The sequence below is a fragment of the Neovison vison genome, chromosome 3 (assembly GCF_020171115.1).
Source record: "Neovison vison isolate M4711 chromosome 3, ASM_NN_V1, whole genome shotgun sequence".
NCBI classification, from domain to species: domain Eukaryota; kingdom Metazoa; phylum Chordata; class Mammalia; order Carnivora; family Mustelidae; genus Neogale; species Neogale vison.
The window spans coordinates 212006069-212025350 of NC_058093.1; the positions used below are offsets into that span (position 1 = coordinate 212006069).

Sequence of the window (19282 nt, forward strand, 5' to 3'; positions counted from 1 at the left end):
CCAATAGACACCCTTGGGCCTCAAGCTCTGGGACCTCGGGCCCAAAGAGCCAGGAGTATTCATGGGTGCTGGCCCCTAGGGGCAGATGTGGGGAATCTTGTTACTGCCGCCAAACCAGGAGGCATTCAGAGGGGCCAAGAGCAGTGCTGAGGGCCAAGGGGCCTTGCACACGGGCCTGGGATGCGTCAGGCAGCAAGACGATGGTCACCGTCATCTATTCAAACACACAAGATTCTGATGGGCAAAGAAGTCTCATTGACACTCAAACGGTACAAGGTAACAGGAAGTAGACCAGAAAAGTATTGTAATAGTGAAGTAGGCCAAGCGTGCCTGAAGATTGCTATGGGCTGCATGTCTGTGTCCTCCCAGAAGTTCATAGGTTGAGACCTAACCCTGCAGGTGATGGTACTAGGATGGGGCCTCTAGAAGGTGCTTAGGTTATGGGGTGGAGCCTTTGTGAATGGGATTAGCGCCTTATAAAAGAGACCCCAGGAGCCCCCCTGCCCTTCCACCACATGAGGACCCAGGAATCGGGCTCTCACCAGACACTGGCTCTGCCTTAATCTTGGACGTCTAGTCTCCAGAACAGTGAGAAATGAATTTCTGTTTCTCATAAGCCACCCGTCTGTGTTATTTTGTTAGAGCAGCCTGAACGGACTGAGACAAGATGCTGTATTTAAAGATTTTTTTAAATTTATTTGACAGATCACAAGTAGGCAGAGAGGCAGGCAGAGAGAGAGAGAGGGAAATAGGCTGCCTGCTGAGCAGAGAGCCCGATGTGGGCCTCGATCTCAGGACCCTGAGATCATGACCTGAGCTGAAGGCAGAGGCTTAACCCACTGAGCCACCCTGGCACCCCAAGATGCTGTAGTTTATTGTGTGTGTGTGTTTTTTTGTTTTTTTTTTTTAGGATGTGGAATGCTAGGGGGGTGCCTGGGTAGGTAGCTCAGCGGGTCAAGCATCCAACTCTTGATTTCAAATCAAGCCATGATCTCTGGGTTGTGAGATCAGACCCTGCATCAGGCTCTGCACTGGGCATGAAACCTTCTTAAGATTCTCTCTCCCTCTCCCTCTGCCCCTCCCTGCCTCTTAAAAAAAAAAAAATGGAGGGGCACCTGGGTCATGATCCCACGGTCCTGGGATGGAGCCCAGTATCCAGCTCTCTGCTCAGCGGGGAGCCTGCTTCCTCTTCTCTCTCTGCCTGCTTCTCTGCCTACTTGTGATCTCTGTCTGTCAAATAAATAAATAAAATCTTAAAAAAAAAAAAGTGGAATGTTAGGAAATCAAGTCATTTGGTTTCATCCTATTGCAATGATCTGTCGTGGCATTAATAAACCAGCCCAAACTTAGCAGTGTATAATAGCCTTCCATGCATGTGGCATCCAGGGGTCAGGAAGCTGGGAAGCTTGGTGGGCCAGCGGAGCCTGGGGAGGACTAGGCACAGCGGGCACTATCGACAGGAGCACCTTTTCGTGGCCTCTCAGCATGACGGTCTCAGGAGAATCAGGCTTTTTACAACAGCCCTCCAAAAGCTCATCCAACAAACCAGCAGGAGTCTTCTCTGCCCGGCCGTGGTATCAGAAAAGGGACACGGACCCCACTGGGTGAGGGAGGAAAGTCAAAATATTTTCATCCTTTACAAAATAAGGCTCATCCTTGTTTTTCTCTGTGTAGCAAGAAAGAGAGAGCACAGACAACTGAGACCCCAGGACTTGGGGGAAGGAGCCTGGGGCAGGACCTGGGTCTCCTGCCATGGCCAGGAGGGAGCAACCAGCCACAAACTCCCTCCAGTCCTGCACAGGGCTCCCCAGATTTGCAGGGTGTGATGAGTTGCTCACGAAGAAGCTGATTCATCCCGACACACCAGGCCCTATTTCCAAATAAATGGGCAGCAGATCTGGACCTCACATCCACATGAAAGCCAAAGAATCCTTCATCTCAGGGAATATGAGAGACGGGGTTCTGATCAAGAGTGATGGAGAAGAGTTGTCACCGAGCAGGCCAGGGTCGGCCAGCCTTACTCAGGGACTGCAATGGGCCCTCCTGTGGTGCCCAGCCCAGAGCTGAGCTGCCTGCTGGCCCCGTAGGTAGTCTGAGCCGTCGGGGTGCTGAGAACACACCTAAGCAAAAATAAGCAGCAGCCCAGGGAGAAATGAAACAGATCAGCACTTTTAGTATCAGCTTTAGTGAATCTCATATCGTGTGTATGTGTGTGTGTGTCTTTCCCAAGATGTTAAGATATTTTCAGATCCCTACGTTAGGCTTGTCATTCTTGTTAAATATTTAGAAGTGTTTTTAGTGCATTTGCAACCAGTGTTTAAATGTCAGGAGAATTTTATTCTATTATAGCCTTACATTTTGCTGTATCAACCAAGTTCAGGTGCGGCTATTGTGAGAATTCTTTATTCTGCAACATAACAATTTATAAATCTTGAGAATTTATCAAATCATTGGTGTGGTTTTCTATTTTGGAGATTTCTTTTTTTTTTTTTAAGATTTTATTTATTTATTTGACAGAGATCACAAGGAGGCAGAGAGGCAGGCAGAGAGAGAGGAAGGGAAGCAGGCTCCCTGCTGAGCAGAGAGCCGGATCCCTCAATCCCAGGACCCTAGGATCACAACCTGAACCAAAGGTAGAGGCTTTAACGCACTGAGCCACTTAGGCGCCCAAGATTTCATTTTTTCAAAAAAAGATTTCATGTATTTATTTGACAGAGACACAACGAGAGAGGGAACACAAGCAGGGGGAGTGGGAGAGGGAGAAGCAGGCTTCCTACTGAGCAAGAAGCCCAAAGAGGGGCTTGATCCCAGAACCCTGGGATCATGACCTGAGCTGAAGGCAGAAACTTAAGGACTGAGCCACCCAGGCGCCCCCTATTTTGGAGATTTCGAACAGAGGTCACAATGTGGGGAGGCACAGCAACCCCCAGGGAGCCAGTGCTCAGCTTAAACATTAAAGTTTCCCTGGCTGCCGCCAGGGTTGAAGGGTGGGCACTTGGCACCTTCCTCTGGGAAGCGAAGGCTCCCAGGATCTGAGGTGAGTTCTGGGACATCTGGAGCTTGTAACTTCCTTATCTAGAACATGGGAGTGACCACTCCAGCAGATGGGGGGGGCAACAATTCCTCATGAAATGCACCTACTTCTCCTTGTAGACTAGACAGATGTCAGGTGTCCGATGGGCAGACGGTGGAGGTGGGGGGAACTGGATTCTGCCCAAGTCTGCAGCCACAGGGGTGAAGCCCACAGCGGCACACACCTTTCCCATCCATAACCTGCAAACCCGACTTCCCCCTTCCCTAGCTGGAGAAGTAAAGAACGAGAACCTGCTGTTTGCTAATCAGGAATAATAAATCCAATGGTCATCCCGCCACACGCTGCTCAGATCAGTTCCAGGGGCAGAGAGCGAAGAGAGTGGAGGGGGGGCAAAAAGAGAAAGGACACTAGAGTGGGCTCAGAACAGAAGAAAAGGGCTGGCAGGTTCTTTGTATGTCGTAGGAGAACTTACATCCAGTAACAGTCACCCTCCTTCGAAGATGGTTGCATGAACCGTGACAAAATTCCACCCCCGGGAACACCCTCCTACCTCTTGGCCAGCACCCTGCCACCACAGCCCCAGCACCCAGCGGTCTGTTCTCTTGTTCTTCAGCCTTGCTTCTTCCAGAACATGTGGAGACGGACTTCCACAGTATGGTGCCTCCCCTCTGGTCACCTGCAATTCTGCATTTGGGGTCCAGGGGCTGGCTGCCCTGCTGAGAAATGGCTGCTTTCTCCCAGAGTGACCCTTGGGCCTGGGAGACCTGGCTCCCGAGTGGGGTATAGGCATCTGGACCCACCATCAAGGTGGTTTGCCTTTGTGGAGCCTGTCTCAAGCCCCTCGGCCCCCCAACCCTGATAAATCCTGCCAAGGCCCTGGCCAGCAGAGTGACCGACATCTGTCCCTCCCTGTGGGAACATGCATTCTCCTAGAGCAGAAGCTGTATCTCAACCAATACTGTGTGGCCGCCACTTTGGCAGGTGACCCTGTGAACATGTCACTCCATGCTCCCTACCTCACACCACACCTTTGCCTCCTCCGAAAGAGAGAGAGGGCTGGTGGGGGCCCTCCCAGAGCCAAGTGGCCCTCCTGGAGAGTCGGGACACCTAAATAAAGCCATACCAACAAAAGAGGGGCACAGGAGCTAGCTGGACTGGCCGGGGCACAGGTGCTTGGAGAAGCATCTCCCAGGGGTCCTAAACCCCACACCCAGGGCAGTCACCAGCAATCCCTAGGGTTTAGGACCCACCGCTCAGGCTGGTGGGCTGGACAGCCTGCCTCATGGCTGAGTCTGGGTCCCTGGACACCAGAGAAGCCTGTAGAGAGAGCCTGGGGTGGACTCAGCCTGGGGCAAGAAGCACCAAGAGAGCAGCTCCCACCAGGAGGGACGCTCGCTGGTCTAGCTGCTGCACAGCTATGTGGGGCTCCAAATACTTAGGGCTTGTGACTCTGTGATCTGGGCACAATCATTCTGTGCTGGGACTGTCCTCTGCACCAGAAAGTGCCTCCAAAGGAGACATCCAGAGTGTCTCCGGGCAAGAACTGCCCAATGGCCCCGCAGAATGAAATTTCCATGTTAAAAAACCCTGGTTTAGAGACAGGTTGGGACTCAGTCAATCCAAGATGAACAGAACAGCTCTTGTGGATTATGGATAGTCCAGGCTTTCTTCGTTTTTGTTTTTGTTTTTGTTTTTGTTTTTTAAGATTTTATTTATTTATTTGACAGAGAGCATAAGCAGGGGGAGTGGCACGTGGACAGAGAGGGAGAAGCAGACTCCCCACTGAGCAGGGAGAATGATCCAGGACTTGATCCTGGGACCGTGGGATTGTGACCTAAGCCAAAGGCAGACGCTTGACTGACTGAGCCACCCAGGTACCCCCAGCCTTTCTTTAATTATTAAATACTTGTAAGCATATGTGAAAGATACAAATTCGCCATTTTAGCCATTTCAAGTGTCCAGTTCAATGGCATTTAACACATTCACGGTGTTGAACAACCATCCCCAGCATCCACCTCCAGAGCGTTGTTATCTAAATACAACTCTGTCCCCATTAAACATGACCCCTCCATTCCCTCCTCCCCCAGCCCCTTGCATCCCCCTCTGATACCTTCTGTCTCCATAGATCTGACTCCTCTAGGGTATCTCATGTCAGTGGACTCCTGTAGTTTGTGTCTGTCTTGTTTCACCAAGCATAATGTCCTCAAGGTCCATCCTCGTCGCAAAGCACGTGTCAGAATCTCCTTCCTTTTTATGACCCCATAGGGTGCCACTGTATGGCCATCCCATATTTTTGTATGGCCATCCCATATTTTTGTCCATTCATCAATCCATTTTTTAAAATTATTTTTTTGGGGCACCTGGGTGGCTCAGTGGGTTAAAGCCTCTGCCTTCGGCTCAGGTCATGATCTCAGGGTCCTGGGATCGAGCCCCGCATCGGGCTCTCTGCTCGGCCGGGAGCCTGCTTCTTCTCTCTCTCTCTGCCTGCCTCTCTGCCTACTTGTGATCTCTGTCAAATAAATAAATAAAATCTTTAAAAATAAAAAAATAATAATTTAAAGTATTTTATTTATTTGAGAGAGATCACAAGTAGGCAGAGAGGCAGGCAGAGAGAGAGAGAAGAAGCAGGCTCCCGGCCGAGCAGAGAGCCCGATGCGGGGCTCGATCCCAGGACCCTGAGATCATGACCTGAGCCGAAGGCAGAGGCTTTAACCCACTGAGCCACCCAGGTGCCCCCATCAGTCTGTTTTTATCCATGAGTTAGCTGATGACCCTTGGTCTGCTTGTACCCTGCTCTTGTGACTGATATGGCTACGGACACAGGTTATATCTGTGTAAGTCCCTGCTTTCAGTTCTGCGGGAATCTACACCCAGAGTGGAACTACTGGGTCCTATGTAGTTTTAGGCTTACTTTTTTGAGGGACCTCCATTCTGTTTTCCACAGCAGCTGCACTGTTTTACACTCCCACCAGCAACGCACGAGGGTCCCAATTTCTCTGCATCTTCACCCACATGTGTTCTGTTATCTGTGTGTTTGTGTGTGTGTGTGAGTGTGTGTTCATAGCAGCCATCTTAATGGGTACGAAGTCTCTCGTGGTTGATTTATTTATTTCTATTTTTTTTTTAATTTGTTTATTTGAGAGAGACAGAGCATGAGCAAGGGTGAGGAGGCAGAAGGAGAGGGAGAAGCAGACTCCCCGAGGAGTAGGGAGCCTGACATGGGCTCAATCCCAGGAGCATGAGATCACGACCCAAGCCGAAGGCAGACACCCAACCGACTGAGCCACCCAGGTGCCCCTCTCTTGTGGTTTCAACAAGTTTTTCATTCATCATAAATTATTTTCTGGGTGCACATGTGATAGGATCTCGTTCTTCTGGAAACTTAAATTCTCACTGGGATGAGACAGCTGTGTGGGCAAGAGCTGGATACTGGAGGGCACCCCAGCAGCAGGAGAAAGTCAGGACGTGTTTCCGTCGAAGGGGGTCACAAACTGATGAGAAGGCCTTTTCCTTGGTGGTACAACCAGGAGCGGGGGCCCAAACCCTCACGTGTCCCCAGCACAGGTCTTAGCGGTCAGGGCTGCTCTGTGAGCTGGGGGTAACACACGGGTGGCGGCCGCGGAGGCAGAGGGTTAGGCTCTGACTTGACGCAGCTGAAAGTTGAGAGATAAAGGATGTGGGCAATGTCATTCCTCTTTATAATTAAGAAGATAACTTAATTACCGGTATTAAGACCCAAGCTTCTCCCCCATGGGGGCTGCTTTTCCCAATACACCTTCAGTTCTGTTCCCAACACACAGACTTGGCAGGGGTAAAGCAGAAGTGCCGAGACTGCAAAGTCTCAGCTTGTGAACCCATCTGGTTTGAAGGAGCACATCAAGCAGCGTAGGGAATCGAATCGAAGACGAGATTTGTGTGTTTTTTCAAACACAGAAAACGTGTGGGGTAGCCCAAGGAATTACCCCAGACTCCCCTCCCAGAGCCAGGTTGCATGTGCGGCCATGTCATGCCTCCCCCCACCCCGCTCATGTCACGGTACAGAGGCAGCCTTGGGGGTGAGGGAGGCACGTGGGGATCAGGTTTGTACAGAGGCATCAGACGCGCCCAAATGGAGAAGCCTGGCCCTGCCCCTACCCGGGGACCTGTGAGACGGCACAGCCTCATTGGAGCCCACACAGAGGATGAGAGGCTTGTCTCCGCTGCTCACACGGGCCTCTGAGACTTACACTGTTCCTGCAGGGCAGGGGTCAGTGCCCAGCATGAAGGGAAAACAGGCACAGGGCCTGTGGCCCCTGGGAGGTAGGGTCTCCCTGGCACCCAGCTCCAGGGGAGGCCACACTCCTGCTGTCACTGGAGGGGTTCCTTTTGTCCTAGAAGGAGCACCTCAGGCCCCCACCCTCCCTCCATCTGCCTGCACGTGGCTCCCTGGGGCTGTGCCGGCTTTGCACTGCACCCCCTAGCAACTGAGGCCCCATGGAATTCTCTAGCGTGCACGACTGCTTTGATCTACAGCACACCTGGAGAGCAGTGCCTCGCGCTCACCCACCCTTCGTCATACGGGTCCCACACACTCTGTGGACTTCCCCGCCAGAGGGAGAGGGGTGGCTGAGGCACCCCTCCCCGCCCCCCAACCAGGCTTTCTTTTCCTCTGCAACTCCTGGCTTGAGGTTCCACCAAACAGACTCCCCTCATCCCACGGCAGAATCTCAGTGTACTGCTCTGCCCCCCAGATGCTTCCGGGCGCAGGACATGATGTCACCAGCCCCTACAGGAGGCCTCTCATCGGGGACCTGTGCCCACAACTGCCTGTGCCCTACAGCTCACCCAACATGCTTGTCTGGGACACTATCTCCTGGTCTCAGGAGAGCTGCATGGTGTTGCCAGCTTTACTTAGTGGCAGTATGGACGGGGGGCCTCCCATCCCAGAGCACCCCTGCCCTGGCCGTGAGCCTGCGGAAGAGACCCTGTGGGCGGTGGGTTTGTCAGAGGCCACATGTCCCAAGCCTTCCTAGGAGCTGGAGTGTTTGCGTCGAAGACAGAGGCTCTGGGCTGGAGGAAGGCAGCACCTGCGGCTCCGATTTGGTCTTCCTCCTCTCACAAGAGCAAGCTGGGCTGCTGGTGGGGGGGAGGGGATCCTGCACCACACCCCAGGGTCCTTGGCTTCCCTAGATCCCTTATAGGGCACCCAGAGGGATGAAGAGGGGAATAGACAGGCTCCACCCCTCGTCTACTTAGTCAAGAGTTAACCTGTTTCCCTCGTGGGACAGCCATTGTTTTTTGAAGGGCTTCGAGGGTTAAGGAGTCGAGGGTCCCTGGACCCATCTCCGAGGTCCCTTCTAATCCAAGCTCTTGTCCTCTTGAGTCCTAGTAACTGGACACCTGGAGACAGGTGAAGGGAGCAGAATGGGACCTCTGGGCCAACTGAGGAACCCAGAGCAAGACTCTGAGGGGAAAGCCCACAAGAAAGCGGGTCGGAGGGGCCCAGAGCCCCCACACAGCGCAGCACGGCGCCTCATGGAAGTGGCAGGCCAGGTGCATCCACAGAGGAGCCCAAAGCAAGGACATAGAAGCTGCCAGGACAGTGGCTTTACAGGGAAGTCAAGGACAGTCTGGGGTAGTTGCCCAAGGGAATGTCAGCCCCACACGGCAGGCACTGGCGACAGCCCTGGGAGAGCTCACGGGGCGCCCATGTCAGGAATAAGTGACTAAAAGTGGCCCTAGTGACTTTCTGATATGAGGGGCCCCCAGCAGAAGCTGGGTGACTCGAGCCACCCTTTCCTCACCGCCTCCCCAGGATGGAAGGTGGATGACAGCAGCCTACTGAGCTGTTGCATGGCTGCCCGGAGGGACCAGTCCCACCTGCAGCACCGAGTCTTACAGCATCCAACTTAAAGCCACCAAGTGTCCCTCGCAGGAAACTGGACGCTGGTCAGCAGTGAGAACCGCTGGGTGGGCGGCAGCATGGTGAGCCTTGCAATACCCCAGAGAGGAAAGCAGCCAGCCTGGGTGTCCTGTGGCACAATCTCATCTATGGGCAGTTCTTAAGGAAGGCAAACTCATCTATGGGGGCAGAGGAGAGAAAACCATGCCTGCATGAGGGGCTGTTCCCCAGTGTAGGGGAGCCCTCACCTGTAGCGTCCAGAGAGCTGACCTGCCGCTTCTGTGCTGTCTAGCACTCAGAATGCACCCAGGGAGGAACTGAATGTTTCATTTTATTCTATTTTTGTTCATTAACATGGAAGCAGCCTGCCACAGCCAGCAGCCACCGTGTTGGACAGCAGCAGCAGCTTTCCATCTCGAGTGGGTGATGACTGGGAGCGGGTGCACATGCGGGAGCTGGCAAGCCGCACCCCGGGGACCCGTGTGCTCAGCCGCACCCTTCCGCTGCAAATGCCCGGCCCCATCGTCAGTTCAGATGGGAGCTTCCGCTCCCTGTAGCTTTAAACAGAACCAAAACGGAGACCTTTCCAACTGTGGTTCTCAATCCCTGACCCTCTCTGTGGCAGAATATAAAGTATAAAGAGGAAGAGGGTGCCTGGGAGGGGAATCACAGTGCGCCTGGGAGGGGAGGCCAGCCCCTGCAGGGGAGACTAGCTCTGTGGGCCACAGCCCATCATTCCTGCAGGCCTCCCCAGACAAGAATGCAGGGTGCATTTGTGGTACAAATGGGAAACAGGCTGCACGAGTGGGAAGCCCAATGGTGCGTGTGCTCACCCAGAGGGAGGTCTGCAGTGAGGGGTTATGCCCATAGGGGATGGACGTCCAGAGCTGCCCCTACGAGTCCCTGAAGCCATGTCTACAGACCACTGGCCACTGGCCACTCAAACAAGTCTTCACGCCCTGGCACTAGATGGACTCTGAAGCTTTGGTGGACCCTGGCTCCAGGGCTCACTCCTCAGCAGCCTAGTCACCCCCCTCCCTTCATAGACCTGCCTCATGGAAACGCTTCCTGCTGTCCAACTCCTAAGTCTTGGGTCACCTCATGCCACCGGGGTGAACACATCCAGGGAAGAAAGTGTCCCATCTAGGATAGACATGGGAAATGCCTGGTCGGGCTGGGGAGAGGTAGCCACTGTCATGTGGCAGCAACTGCCACAGACATCCTGGGACAGACACAGAAAGGGGATAGAACCTCAGCCACTTGCATTTCCCGTCCATCTTGTGTCCAAATTAGCAGCCTTGACGTTGACCGGTTGTCAGCTTTTCCTGCCTGGACTCAGGAAGGGAGGGATCAAAGGGTTCCTCTGGCCCCATCCCTGGTGTTGAGTTAATGGGGAGCGGTCCCTCACCACCTGGCCTGGGAAAAATGCTTCACAGACAGGTTTCAAGATGACTCATGACCACTGTCATTGTGCCCCCTGCCCAGGTCACTCCGTGGGGACATTCACAGGGAGCAAAGTCAATAAACAGGGGAAAACGCGGGCCTGGGCTAGGGCCAGCCAGGGGAAATGCTAGAACAGCAGAACTGCCTGTTTTTGTCTTTCTGCCATCAGTCAGAACTTCTCCCCTTCCCAGCCCCCAACGGACAGTGTCCTGCCGCGATGGTTATTTCCCGCTCCGGTTATTTCCCGCTCCGGTGGAAAAGCCCCCAGCACAGACATTGGTTCTGAAAACAGGCCAGGGCTGCCCGCCTAAATCCCAGAGGAGGGACAACTGCCTGCCTGTCAGAGTTAAGCAAAAGGGCCCTATGTACACCTGGGGCTGGGGCGGAGCCCCAGTCCGTTTGGCCTCGGGGAGGATGGGATGAAGCTGCAAGGTGGAAGTGGGGGCGGGGAGCGGGCGGGCAGGGCTGAAGGAGACCCTGGGAACGAACCCGGATGGGGCCCACGGCAGAGGGGGCGGGGAGAGGACGGAGAGGGGCGTGGCCGGGAAGAGGCTCTGGAGCGGGCCGGGAGGAGGCGCTCGGAAGGCACTCTAGGGACACCCGCTTCGCTTCGGCTTGTGGGATTGGCGCTGGGGAGACCCCGAAGCCCCCGAGTCGACCGGAGACGCTCTCCCCGACATCCCCCGTGAGGTCTAACTGGACACAAATAAATGGACACGCAGGCAACTTCCAAAAGAGGCGAAACCTTTATCAAGTCGGCGCCGGCGCGGTATCTACAGTATCTACAAATATCTACACGTATCTACACCGCCTGCAGACGGGCTCTCGGGTCGTCTACACTGCAACTGCCGGCCGGGCCGGGGGTTGGGGGTAGGGGGCGACGCGGTCTCGCGGAGAACAATAAATATCACTTCCTTCCGCCGCTGACCGGGCGCTTTGGCACTGGCGGGCGCGGACCCCGTGGCCCTCCGGGCTGGGGAGGAACCCGCGGTGGTTCCCAGGACTGGAGAACCAGATCCTTCGACAGCCTTGGGGCTAGAGAGTGGAGGACCCCGATGGCTTCGAGGCTGGGGAAGGGGAGACCCGCACTGGCCCCCGGGGCTGGAGGAACATGTTCTTGGACGGCCCTTGGGGCTGGGTGAATGGGGACCCCGACGGCCCTCGGGGCTATGCGGGGACCCCGGGCGAGGAAGCAGCCGGCGGACGCCCGCATTATCTGGGGCAGTAGTCGTAGGAGCCGGGTGGCGCGGCCCCGGCCGACGAGTACATGTTGGCGGCGGCGGCGGCGGCAGCTGCGGCAGCGGCAGCGGCGGCGGCCGCCGGGCTCACGGCGGGGTGGTGGTGGTGCGGGTGCGCGTGCGCGTGCGGGTGGTAGCCGTGGCCCCGCAGGCCTGGCAGCGGGTAGGGCGTCGGCCGACTCTTGGCCCCGAGGTAATGGTCGTAGGCGGCGGCCGGGTACTTATAGGGGTGGTGGTGCAGCGGCTCGGACGCGCCGGGCGCCTCCAGGCGCAGCTCGGGGTGCGGAGGGCTGGGCCGGCCTCCGGGCGCACCGGGCAGCGGGACGAGGCCGCCGGCGCCGCCGGCCCCGGGCAGTGCGGGGCTCAGCACCCGTGCCAGCAGCTGTGGCGGGTGCGCCGGGTCCCCGAGGACGGCCGGTCCGCCCGCGTCGCGCTCGAATTCTCGCCGTGCCTCGGCCGCGTCTGCGGAGAGGGCCGAAGGGTGAGCGTGCCGGGTCAGAACCGCAGAGGGGACCCGCGAGCGCCCCGCCGCTCCTGGCGGGGAGGAAGCGCCAGCCCGCACTCGGGAGCTCCCCACCCCTTCTCGCCGAATCTGCGGGAGACCCGGGCCCTCCCAGGGGCCCGCGCCCCTCCGCGGGCGGCAGGCGGGGCGGGTGGGGCGCAGCCGTCGGGCCGGGCGGGCGAGTGCGCGCTTGCCCGCCGCCACCGCCGTTGTGCAACCGGCGCGAAGGCCGTGAGCGCCCCTGCGGCGCGGGCGAGACCAGGCTCGGCCGTCTACCCGGGGCGGAGCGCGCGCAGGGCCACGGCCCGGATCCCCTGACCCTGGCCCTACCTTTCTCTGCGCCGTTGGGCTGCGTGGGGGAGGCCACGGGGTTCCGCGAGCGCGCGAAGGCGCTCATAAGCGGCAGCGCGCCGGGCCGGTGGTTCCGGGGCCTGCGGAGAGGGAGAAGGGCAGCGGGTCAGGGGGGTGCCCCCGCTTGGCTCCGGAGCAGTTACCGGCTCCTCAGAGGACACTCACCAGTCCTCCGGATCGCAATCTCGGAAGCCTTTGGCGAAAGGGTTGCTGGCAATCTTGAGCTGCGTGATCTGCAGGGCGGGAGATGGGGGGAGGGGCCGGCGGGCATTGAGCAAGTGGCTAGAGCCCCTGCGCCAGGGGTGGGGGCACCCCGGTAGGGTGGCTTGGAGGAGCTCCCCCATAAGGGCCCTTTTATTCTCCCGGACGAGAACCTCCCCACAGTTAACTCCCTCACTGAGGTTGTCCCTCTGTCCTGCCAAATGGGGAAGCTCCTTTCTCGCTAAAGAACCCTTTTGTGGCCCCAAGTGATTAGGATGTAGACCCCTGTGTCCCTGGCTGGGATGAGAATGTGGTCACCTCCACCGCCCACCCTTCAATGTGTGTGTGTGTGTGGGGGGTGCCCTAGGAATTTGGGTAAACCGTGGATCAGGCCCCTGATGGGGAGTTTCCGGAATGGTTTGGAAAACAAACTTTCAGGCCGCAGTGACAGTTGCTGCTGGAGAGGTCAAGCTGATAGGAGGCTGGGCCAGCGGGCGGCAGAGGGGAGGACGCTGTCTGAGGCCCTTAGGGGTGGGAATCCATGGGTGTTGGGTTCCACCAGGACCTACAATCTTTGGGTCCAAACCTCTGTCCCCCAGGCAACTGGAAATTGCGACCCAAAACTATTGAATGTGCCCATCCCCAGGGCCTCACCCGATGGTTCTGGTAGGCAGTGACCGCAGTGAAGCGAGTCTCCTCAAACACAAAGGTTTTAAAGTTCTCCTCAGCATATTTTTCACTGTCTTTGCGTGGGTCCACATAGACAACGTGAAAGCGGGGCTGGTATCTGTGCATGGAGTTGAGAATAATCTGGAAGATAAGGTGGCAGGTTTGGAACTAGGAAATGGGCGAAAGTTCATAGGCCATGAACTCCCCAGAGAACCTGGACAAAACTCTGAACTCCCCAGATGAGGTCGGGCCATGGGGCTCAAGCGGAGACTGCAATCAGCTGGGACCACCAGGAAAGACACTCCAAATGGCCAAAGATCAGGGTTTCGATCCTCTTTGCCTAGGTCCCAGAGAGAACTACTTCTGGCCTACCGTGGGTAGGTGGGTGGGTGGATGGTAGGCGGCTGCAGGCCAGAGCTCAGCCCAGCAGGCAAGCAGCATCATCTGCCTGGATTCTGCAAAGCCACCGGCCACTACCCCTACACACAGCCCCATCCTTTCCAGTTAAAAAACTTCCAGCAAAAGATCAGGAGTGGAGTGAAGGAAGCAAGGTGACACCCTCTCCCAGGCCTGAGGGCCACCAAGCCCTGTGAGCCCCTGACCCAGAGGGGCCTACTCTCCTCAGCCTGTCCCTCATTCATACCCCAACCTGCCCAAGCTCTGGCCAACAGGGACTCTGGAGGCCCCGCACTGGGGGAGAGCGCGGTAGCCTGGGGAGGTACAGGGGGACCGCTCACATGGCCGTTGTCATCCAGCAGGTTGTTGGTCAGCTTGAGCTTGTCGAAGGACACAATTTGCTTCATCCACTGGGCACCTTTGGCAGGCGAGTCAGGGTGGTAGTGTACGCGGCCTGGTGTGGCAGGGTCCGCCTTCCCGGCCACCAGCCAGGAGGAGCTGTGGAAGGCGTACCTGGGGCAGCACCAGAACAGGGGGTCATGCTACGTGGGCTCAACCAAGAGGGCCTTGCTGAGTGAACCCCAAAAGTGCCTCTGATGAGTTTCCCCGTCGTCAGTGAAATGGAGCCTTCAGCTGCCAAACGGACTGGGAGCATTTCCGAGGGGTTTGTGAAGAAAACCGAAAACTCCCTCCGTCCCAACACACGAAAGGCCGCAGGAAGCCCGGCACCGAAGGAGGCGGCTGGGCTCTGGGCGCCACATTTCCACATTTCGCTGCATGCGGGTCTGCCCGCTCTGGGCCTCCTGGAGGTCTCCGAGTGGCCAGTGCGCCGCCCGGATTTGGCGGCGCCGGCGGCCTGGGGCATAGGGCGGACCACGGTCTTTTTATTAATTGCTGTTAATTGTCCGGGCAGCTGAGGCCCGCCCTGCATAATCTCTGGCGGCCACCCCACCTTTCCTGCTCGGCTCCAGGGCCCAGCGTTCCCGGGGGATGGGGGAAGGGGACAAGGTACCCCAAGCTCACCTCGTGGGAGAAGATGAGAAAAAGGGCAGGGGCTGTGTGTGAGGGGCCTACTGGCCAGGGGCGGAGGAGCTGTCTCAGGCTGTAGGCCCAGTGGAGGAGCCCAGCCCTGGGGACCTCCTGAGGGGAGTTCCCAAGAGCCACTGGGGGTGGGGTGTTCTGGTCGAGGGTCTGACAGGGCTGGGGAGGAAGCAGGTCAAGGGGAGCCGGTGGGACAGCCTGGCAGGTACCGAGACTCCTTGGTCCCTTATGTCCTCATGGGCCGCCCTCAGAGGCAACAGCAGGCAGGCAGCAGCCGCTTCCCAGGGCACCCTCCCAGGTCCTGCTGGGCGCTCACCGGTAGCGCTTGTCGTCCACTGGAACGAAGTCCATGAGGAGCATGTAGTCGGCCATGGGGTCCATGCCAAAGAGCTTCACTTGAAACGTGGGGAACATGCGCCTGGGGGGCAGCGAGGCCTCCGGTCACCTCGGGTGGGGGAAGGCAGGGCTGCCCCACCTTGACCAACCCTGGACCGGTAGCTTCCTGCTGGCCGCTGAGTTCAGCGGCCTGACCTGTCCACCTCCTTTCCTCTCCCTCAGCTACTCTAACCCAGCTAGGCCCCCTGCCCAGCCAAGGGCAAGCGGAGTGGCAGGACAGCCCCCTGCCCCCTTTTCAGAGACCCAAAAACGGCTCACGAAGCACTAGAGCTGAGCCTCCGCGGCACCCCAGCATGGTCTATGGCTGCTTCTGCCACATTTGCCTGCACAGAGCCGGCTCGTATTTTCTAATTCTCGGCTGTCCGGTCTAGAGCTAGCCGCAGTCGGCAGTACCCGCTCAGCAAGACTCCCCAGACTCGGTCCCAGAGACTCTCAATCCTCCACAGAGCCTCCCCCAGCTCTATCTAAGCGACGGATGTAAGCTCCCGGCTGGAACAAAGTGAAACCGGGGCCCTCTGTGTGGCTCCCAGGAGTCCCAGTCGCCCTTTCGGCTGGGTCTGCGGCTGCTCCCCAGTCCCTCCAGCAAGGCTGAGGCCTCAGAGCCCACAGCCCCATCTCTTAGGCCCTGTCTCTGGCCCAGTGGTGGAGTCTCCCTACTTTGCTCAGGGATACACACAAATCCCAGCCCCCCACTATAACCCCCCCACCCCGACTCAGCTACTCTGGGAGAATTTGGGCTTGTGCCCTTGTGGTCACCTAACTCTCCCCTCCCCTGGACTCTGACTCTATGACCCATCCAGGCTCTTGAAAGGACATTCCACAGCTCCTGGATGGGCCACGGCTGTGGGCCAGCCCCTGGGCCCTGGAGGACAGCATGAGGCTTGGCTCCCGCCTCCCCTTCCTACGACTTCCCCTCATAGGTAACTCCGTGCAGGCAGTGGGCAGAAAACAGAGGCCATGGAGCTGGTCCTCCTAGCCAGGCCTGCGACCCCCACCTCTGCAGGCTGGTGGGTGCTACAGAATGCTGGTTTCTGGGATGAAGCCTGGCCACCACCAAGGCCCTTGCTGGGCTGGACCGGGCCAGAGGCTGGGGTGCCATCCTCATGGGACAGTAAGGAGGGCCTGCAGAAGACCCACAGAGCTGAAGCTGAGCACAGGCCCCAGGATCCCCAGGGAGGACAGCCTCGGGAGGGAAACAGAAACCGTGAGAAGGCTCTGCAAACAGGCCCTGAGCTCCCCTTGGCTGTGTGTTCGAAGAGCTGGTGTCTCCGTGTGTACATTAGACACAGCCCGGCACCCGCCTTTGTCTGCTGGTCAAATAGGTTGCATCGCAAAACTTGTTCCCCTTCTCTCTGGGCGCTTAGAGCAAATACAGGCCAATTGGAAGGCAGTGAGCCCCAGCAGCAGAGCCAGGCCCCACAATCACCCGAAATTTAGGCCCGAGAAAACTGGGTGAGGAAACTGGGTAGCAACTTCCAGGGGAGGGACCCTACTGTTTTTAAGGGTCTTAACTTTCTCCTAAAATTTTGCAGACAATTGTCCAGCTGCCCCGCTTTATCTAACCCGTGTAGACTGAACTGGGGAACTAAAGACGTGAATTTCCTTTGAGGTGGGATCCGCTGGAAGCCGGCTGGCTGGCGAGGCCGCTCAGGGGCAGCTGCCTAACCCTCTAGCCCCGTGTGCTCCGAGCCGGCCCTGGGCTTCCGGCGGCGGGCGCCTTGGGGCTGCGTGAGGAGCGAGCCGGTCCGCCGGGCTTCTCTCCACCGGCCTTCCGAGGCTGCCCGCGCCGTCCCCTGGCCCAGCTCCGTACGCCGGGCGGCTGTCGCCGGAGCCGGGACCGCAGAGAACCGAGAGCCAGCTCGCGCCTAGAGGGGTCCGCAGGTGGCGGGCCGCGCCCCCACCCCGCTTGTCGGCCCCACTCGCGTGGATCGGACCGAGGCGCGCTGCCCGAGCCCGGGACCACGTGGGGAGGGTCGCGGGCAGTGAGGGGGGCACCCTGACCTGCCGGCCTTGGTGACGATCATCTCGGTGCCCAGCTGATTGAATTCGTCCCACAGCGCCTTCATCTCCAGCTGCACACTCACGCTGGCCACCTTCGCGTTCTTCTTCACTGGCGCCTTGGCGGCGGCCGCGCAGCTGGCCCCGGGGCCCTCGGGCTCGGCGGCGGCGCTGGTGGCGGCCCCGGCGGCCGGCGCGAACGGGTAGGCGTGCGGCGGCGGGCCCGGGGCGCCGGGGGCGGCGGCGGCGCACGGGTCGTAGCGCGGCGGCGGGGGCTCGCGCGGGCCGTACGGGTCGGCGCCCGGCGACGCGGCGCCCGGGAAGCCCCCCGCGGCCCCCAGGCTGCTCAGGCTGCTGGCCGTGAAGGCTGCAACGTCGCAGAAGTGCGAGAGCTGAGTGAGCCACGGGCTGGACACGGCGGAGATCATGACCCGCGGGCCGCCGCCGCCGCCCCGCCGCCGCCGAGGTGAGCGCTGCCCCGCGCCCCGGGCCGAGTGGCGGGCGCTGCGCTGCGCTGCGCCCCGGGCCGCGCCGCCCTACACCGCGGGCCGGCCCCGAGGAGGCGCCCCGCCCCGCCCCGCCCCGCGCCCCCCCCAGCGCCGAGACAATGGCCTCCCTCCCCTCCCCCCTCTCTCGCCCCTCCCCCGCTCCTTCCCCCCTCCCCGGCCCCCAGCCCGCCCGCCGCGGCTCGCTCGGCCCGGGCCCCCCGACCGCCCGGACCGGCTCCCCAGAGCGCCGGGCCGTCCGCCGCCCCTCGCTCTGCCGCCCTCCCGCGTTGCATTTCTCCTTTCTCTCTCCAGGCTCTTTTTCCAATTTGTTATTTCTTTACCTTTGTCTTCCTCGATGAAAATTTCCCTCCTAATCCTCTTTCCTCCTTCTACTATCTCTTTCGTTTCTCTTTATTTCTGTTTTATTTTTTGCCTCTTTCTTTCTCCAGTTCTGCCCCTCTCCTTTCTTTCCACTTCATTTTTCATCACTTCGTCTTTCTTTCCAGTCAGCCTTTTACCTCTTATTTCTGTAGGTCTTTTCCTGTTATTCAGGGTTTTTTTCCTCTTTTTTTTTTTAACAAAATAAAAACGAGATTTTCTCAAGCTTTCCCCCCTCTTTTATGACTTTATTTTCTACCTTAAATTTCCCTTCACTTTCTTCTTTTTCGTTCTCACTCTGTTTCTTTTTCACCTTTCTAATTTTTCCGACCTTCCTCTGGAGTTTTCTCTCTTCTCAATTTCTTCTCCTCCCGCTGTCTTCACCACTTTCTCTCTCTCTCGTTTTCCCCCGTTCCCAGACTCTATGACATTCTCCTCTCCTGCCACCTTTCTTCTGCCTCTCCCAGCTTGCGGCCCCCGCTGCCACCTTTCTCCCGTCCTCCTCTCCTGTCCCTCTTGTCTCCCACTAAGTCCTATTCTGGGCCTGAGTCTCCTGCTTGTGGGTCTCTACAGCTGGGACCCCAGGCTGGAGGGTGCACAGGCTTTGGGCAGGATGCCTGCCCTTCTTCTCTGCTCCAGAGTTGCTGGAAGCCTGGAGCCCCCTCTGCCAGGGCTCCCTCCACCTACTCTGTGTTCGGGCTCTGCCAACACTCTTTGCTTTGGCCCCACGGCAGCAGTGGCAGGGGGTCTGGCGGGCGGGTCCCTACAGACACAGCGGGGCGGCTCACCTTCCATGTCTCTGGTGACGGTGCTGAAGTGCATCCCGGCCGGGGATCCCAACAGCCGGCGAAGCTTCGCCTGGTCGGAGGACCGGGGGCCCAGGCGAACGGTGCGCTCTGCCGCCTCTGCTGCAACCAGAGAGGCGATGCTGAACGCGCTGGCCCGGGGAGACAGCGGGCTCCGCGCGTCCATAGGCGCCCGGGCGGCCTGGCCGGCGCCGCCTCCGACTGCGTGCACCCAGGCGCACCGAGGCCGGCCCAGCCCACGGGACCCGGGGGCGGGGGCCTGCGGTGCCACTCAGAGCCTCCAGCCCTGGGCCCAGGGGATTATGGCGTCACGGCCCCCCACTCCGGGATGGTGGCAGTGGAGGGGCCTAGATGGGTGGAGCGCCCTGGGAGCCTGGGGCCCTTCTGTTTTTCAAGCTCCCTGCCCCTGGCCTCTGCTCCCAGGGACCTCCGTGACGAGCGCCCTTCAAACATCCCGCTG

General features: G+C 58.6%; 1 protein-coding gene across 2 annotated transcripts; it reads right to left on the reverse strand.

Moving 5' to 3' along the window:
* Window positions 1-11081: 11081 nt before the first annotated feature.
* On the reverse strand, window positions 11082-18838 carry TBX1 (T-box transcription factor 1). 2 transcript variants are annotated; one of them, XM_044241042.1, is made up of 8 exons: window positions 18805-18838; window positions 17154-17517; window positions 15073-15174; window positions 14057-14228; window positions 13305-13460; window positions 12615-12682; window positions 12429-12529; window positions 11082-12058 (listed from the first exon to the last, which is right to left on the reverse strand). In XM_044241042.1, the coding sequence occupies exons 1-8, from the start codon at window positions 18836-18838 to the stop codon at window positions 11571-11573; spliced, it is 1485 nt and encodes a 494-aa protein (XP_044096977.1). In that variant the 3' UTR covers window positions 11082-11570. The 2 variants fall into 2 exon arrangements, with proteins under 2 accessions (XP_044096977.1, XP_044096976.1); XM_044241041.1 differs by lacking the exon at window positions 18805-18838 and having other exon boundaries at window positions 17154-17578.
* Window positions 18839-19282: the final 444 nt, after the last annotated feature.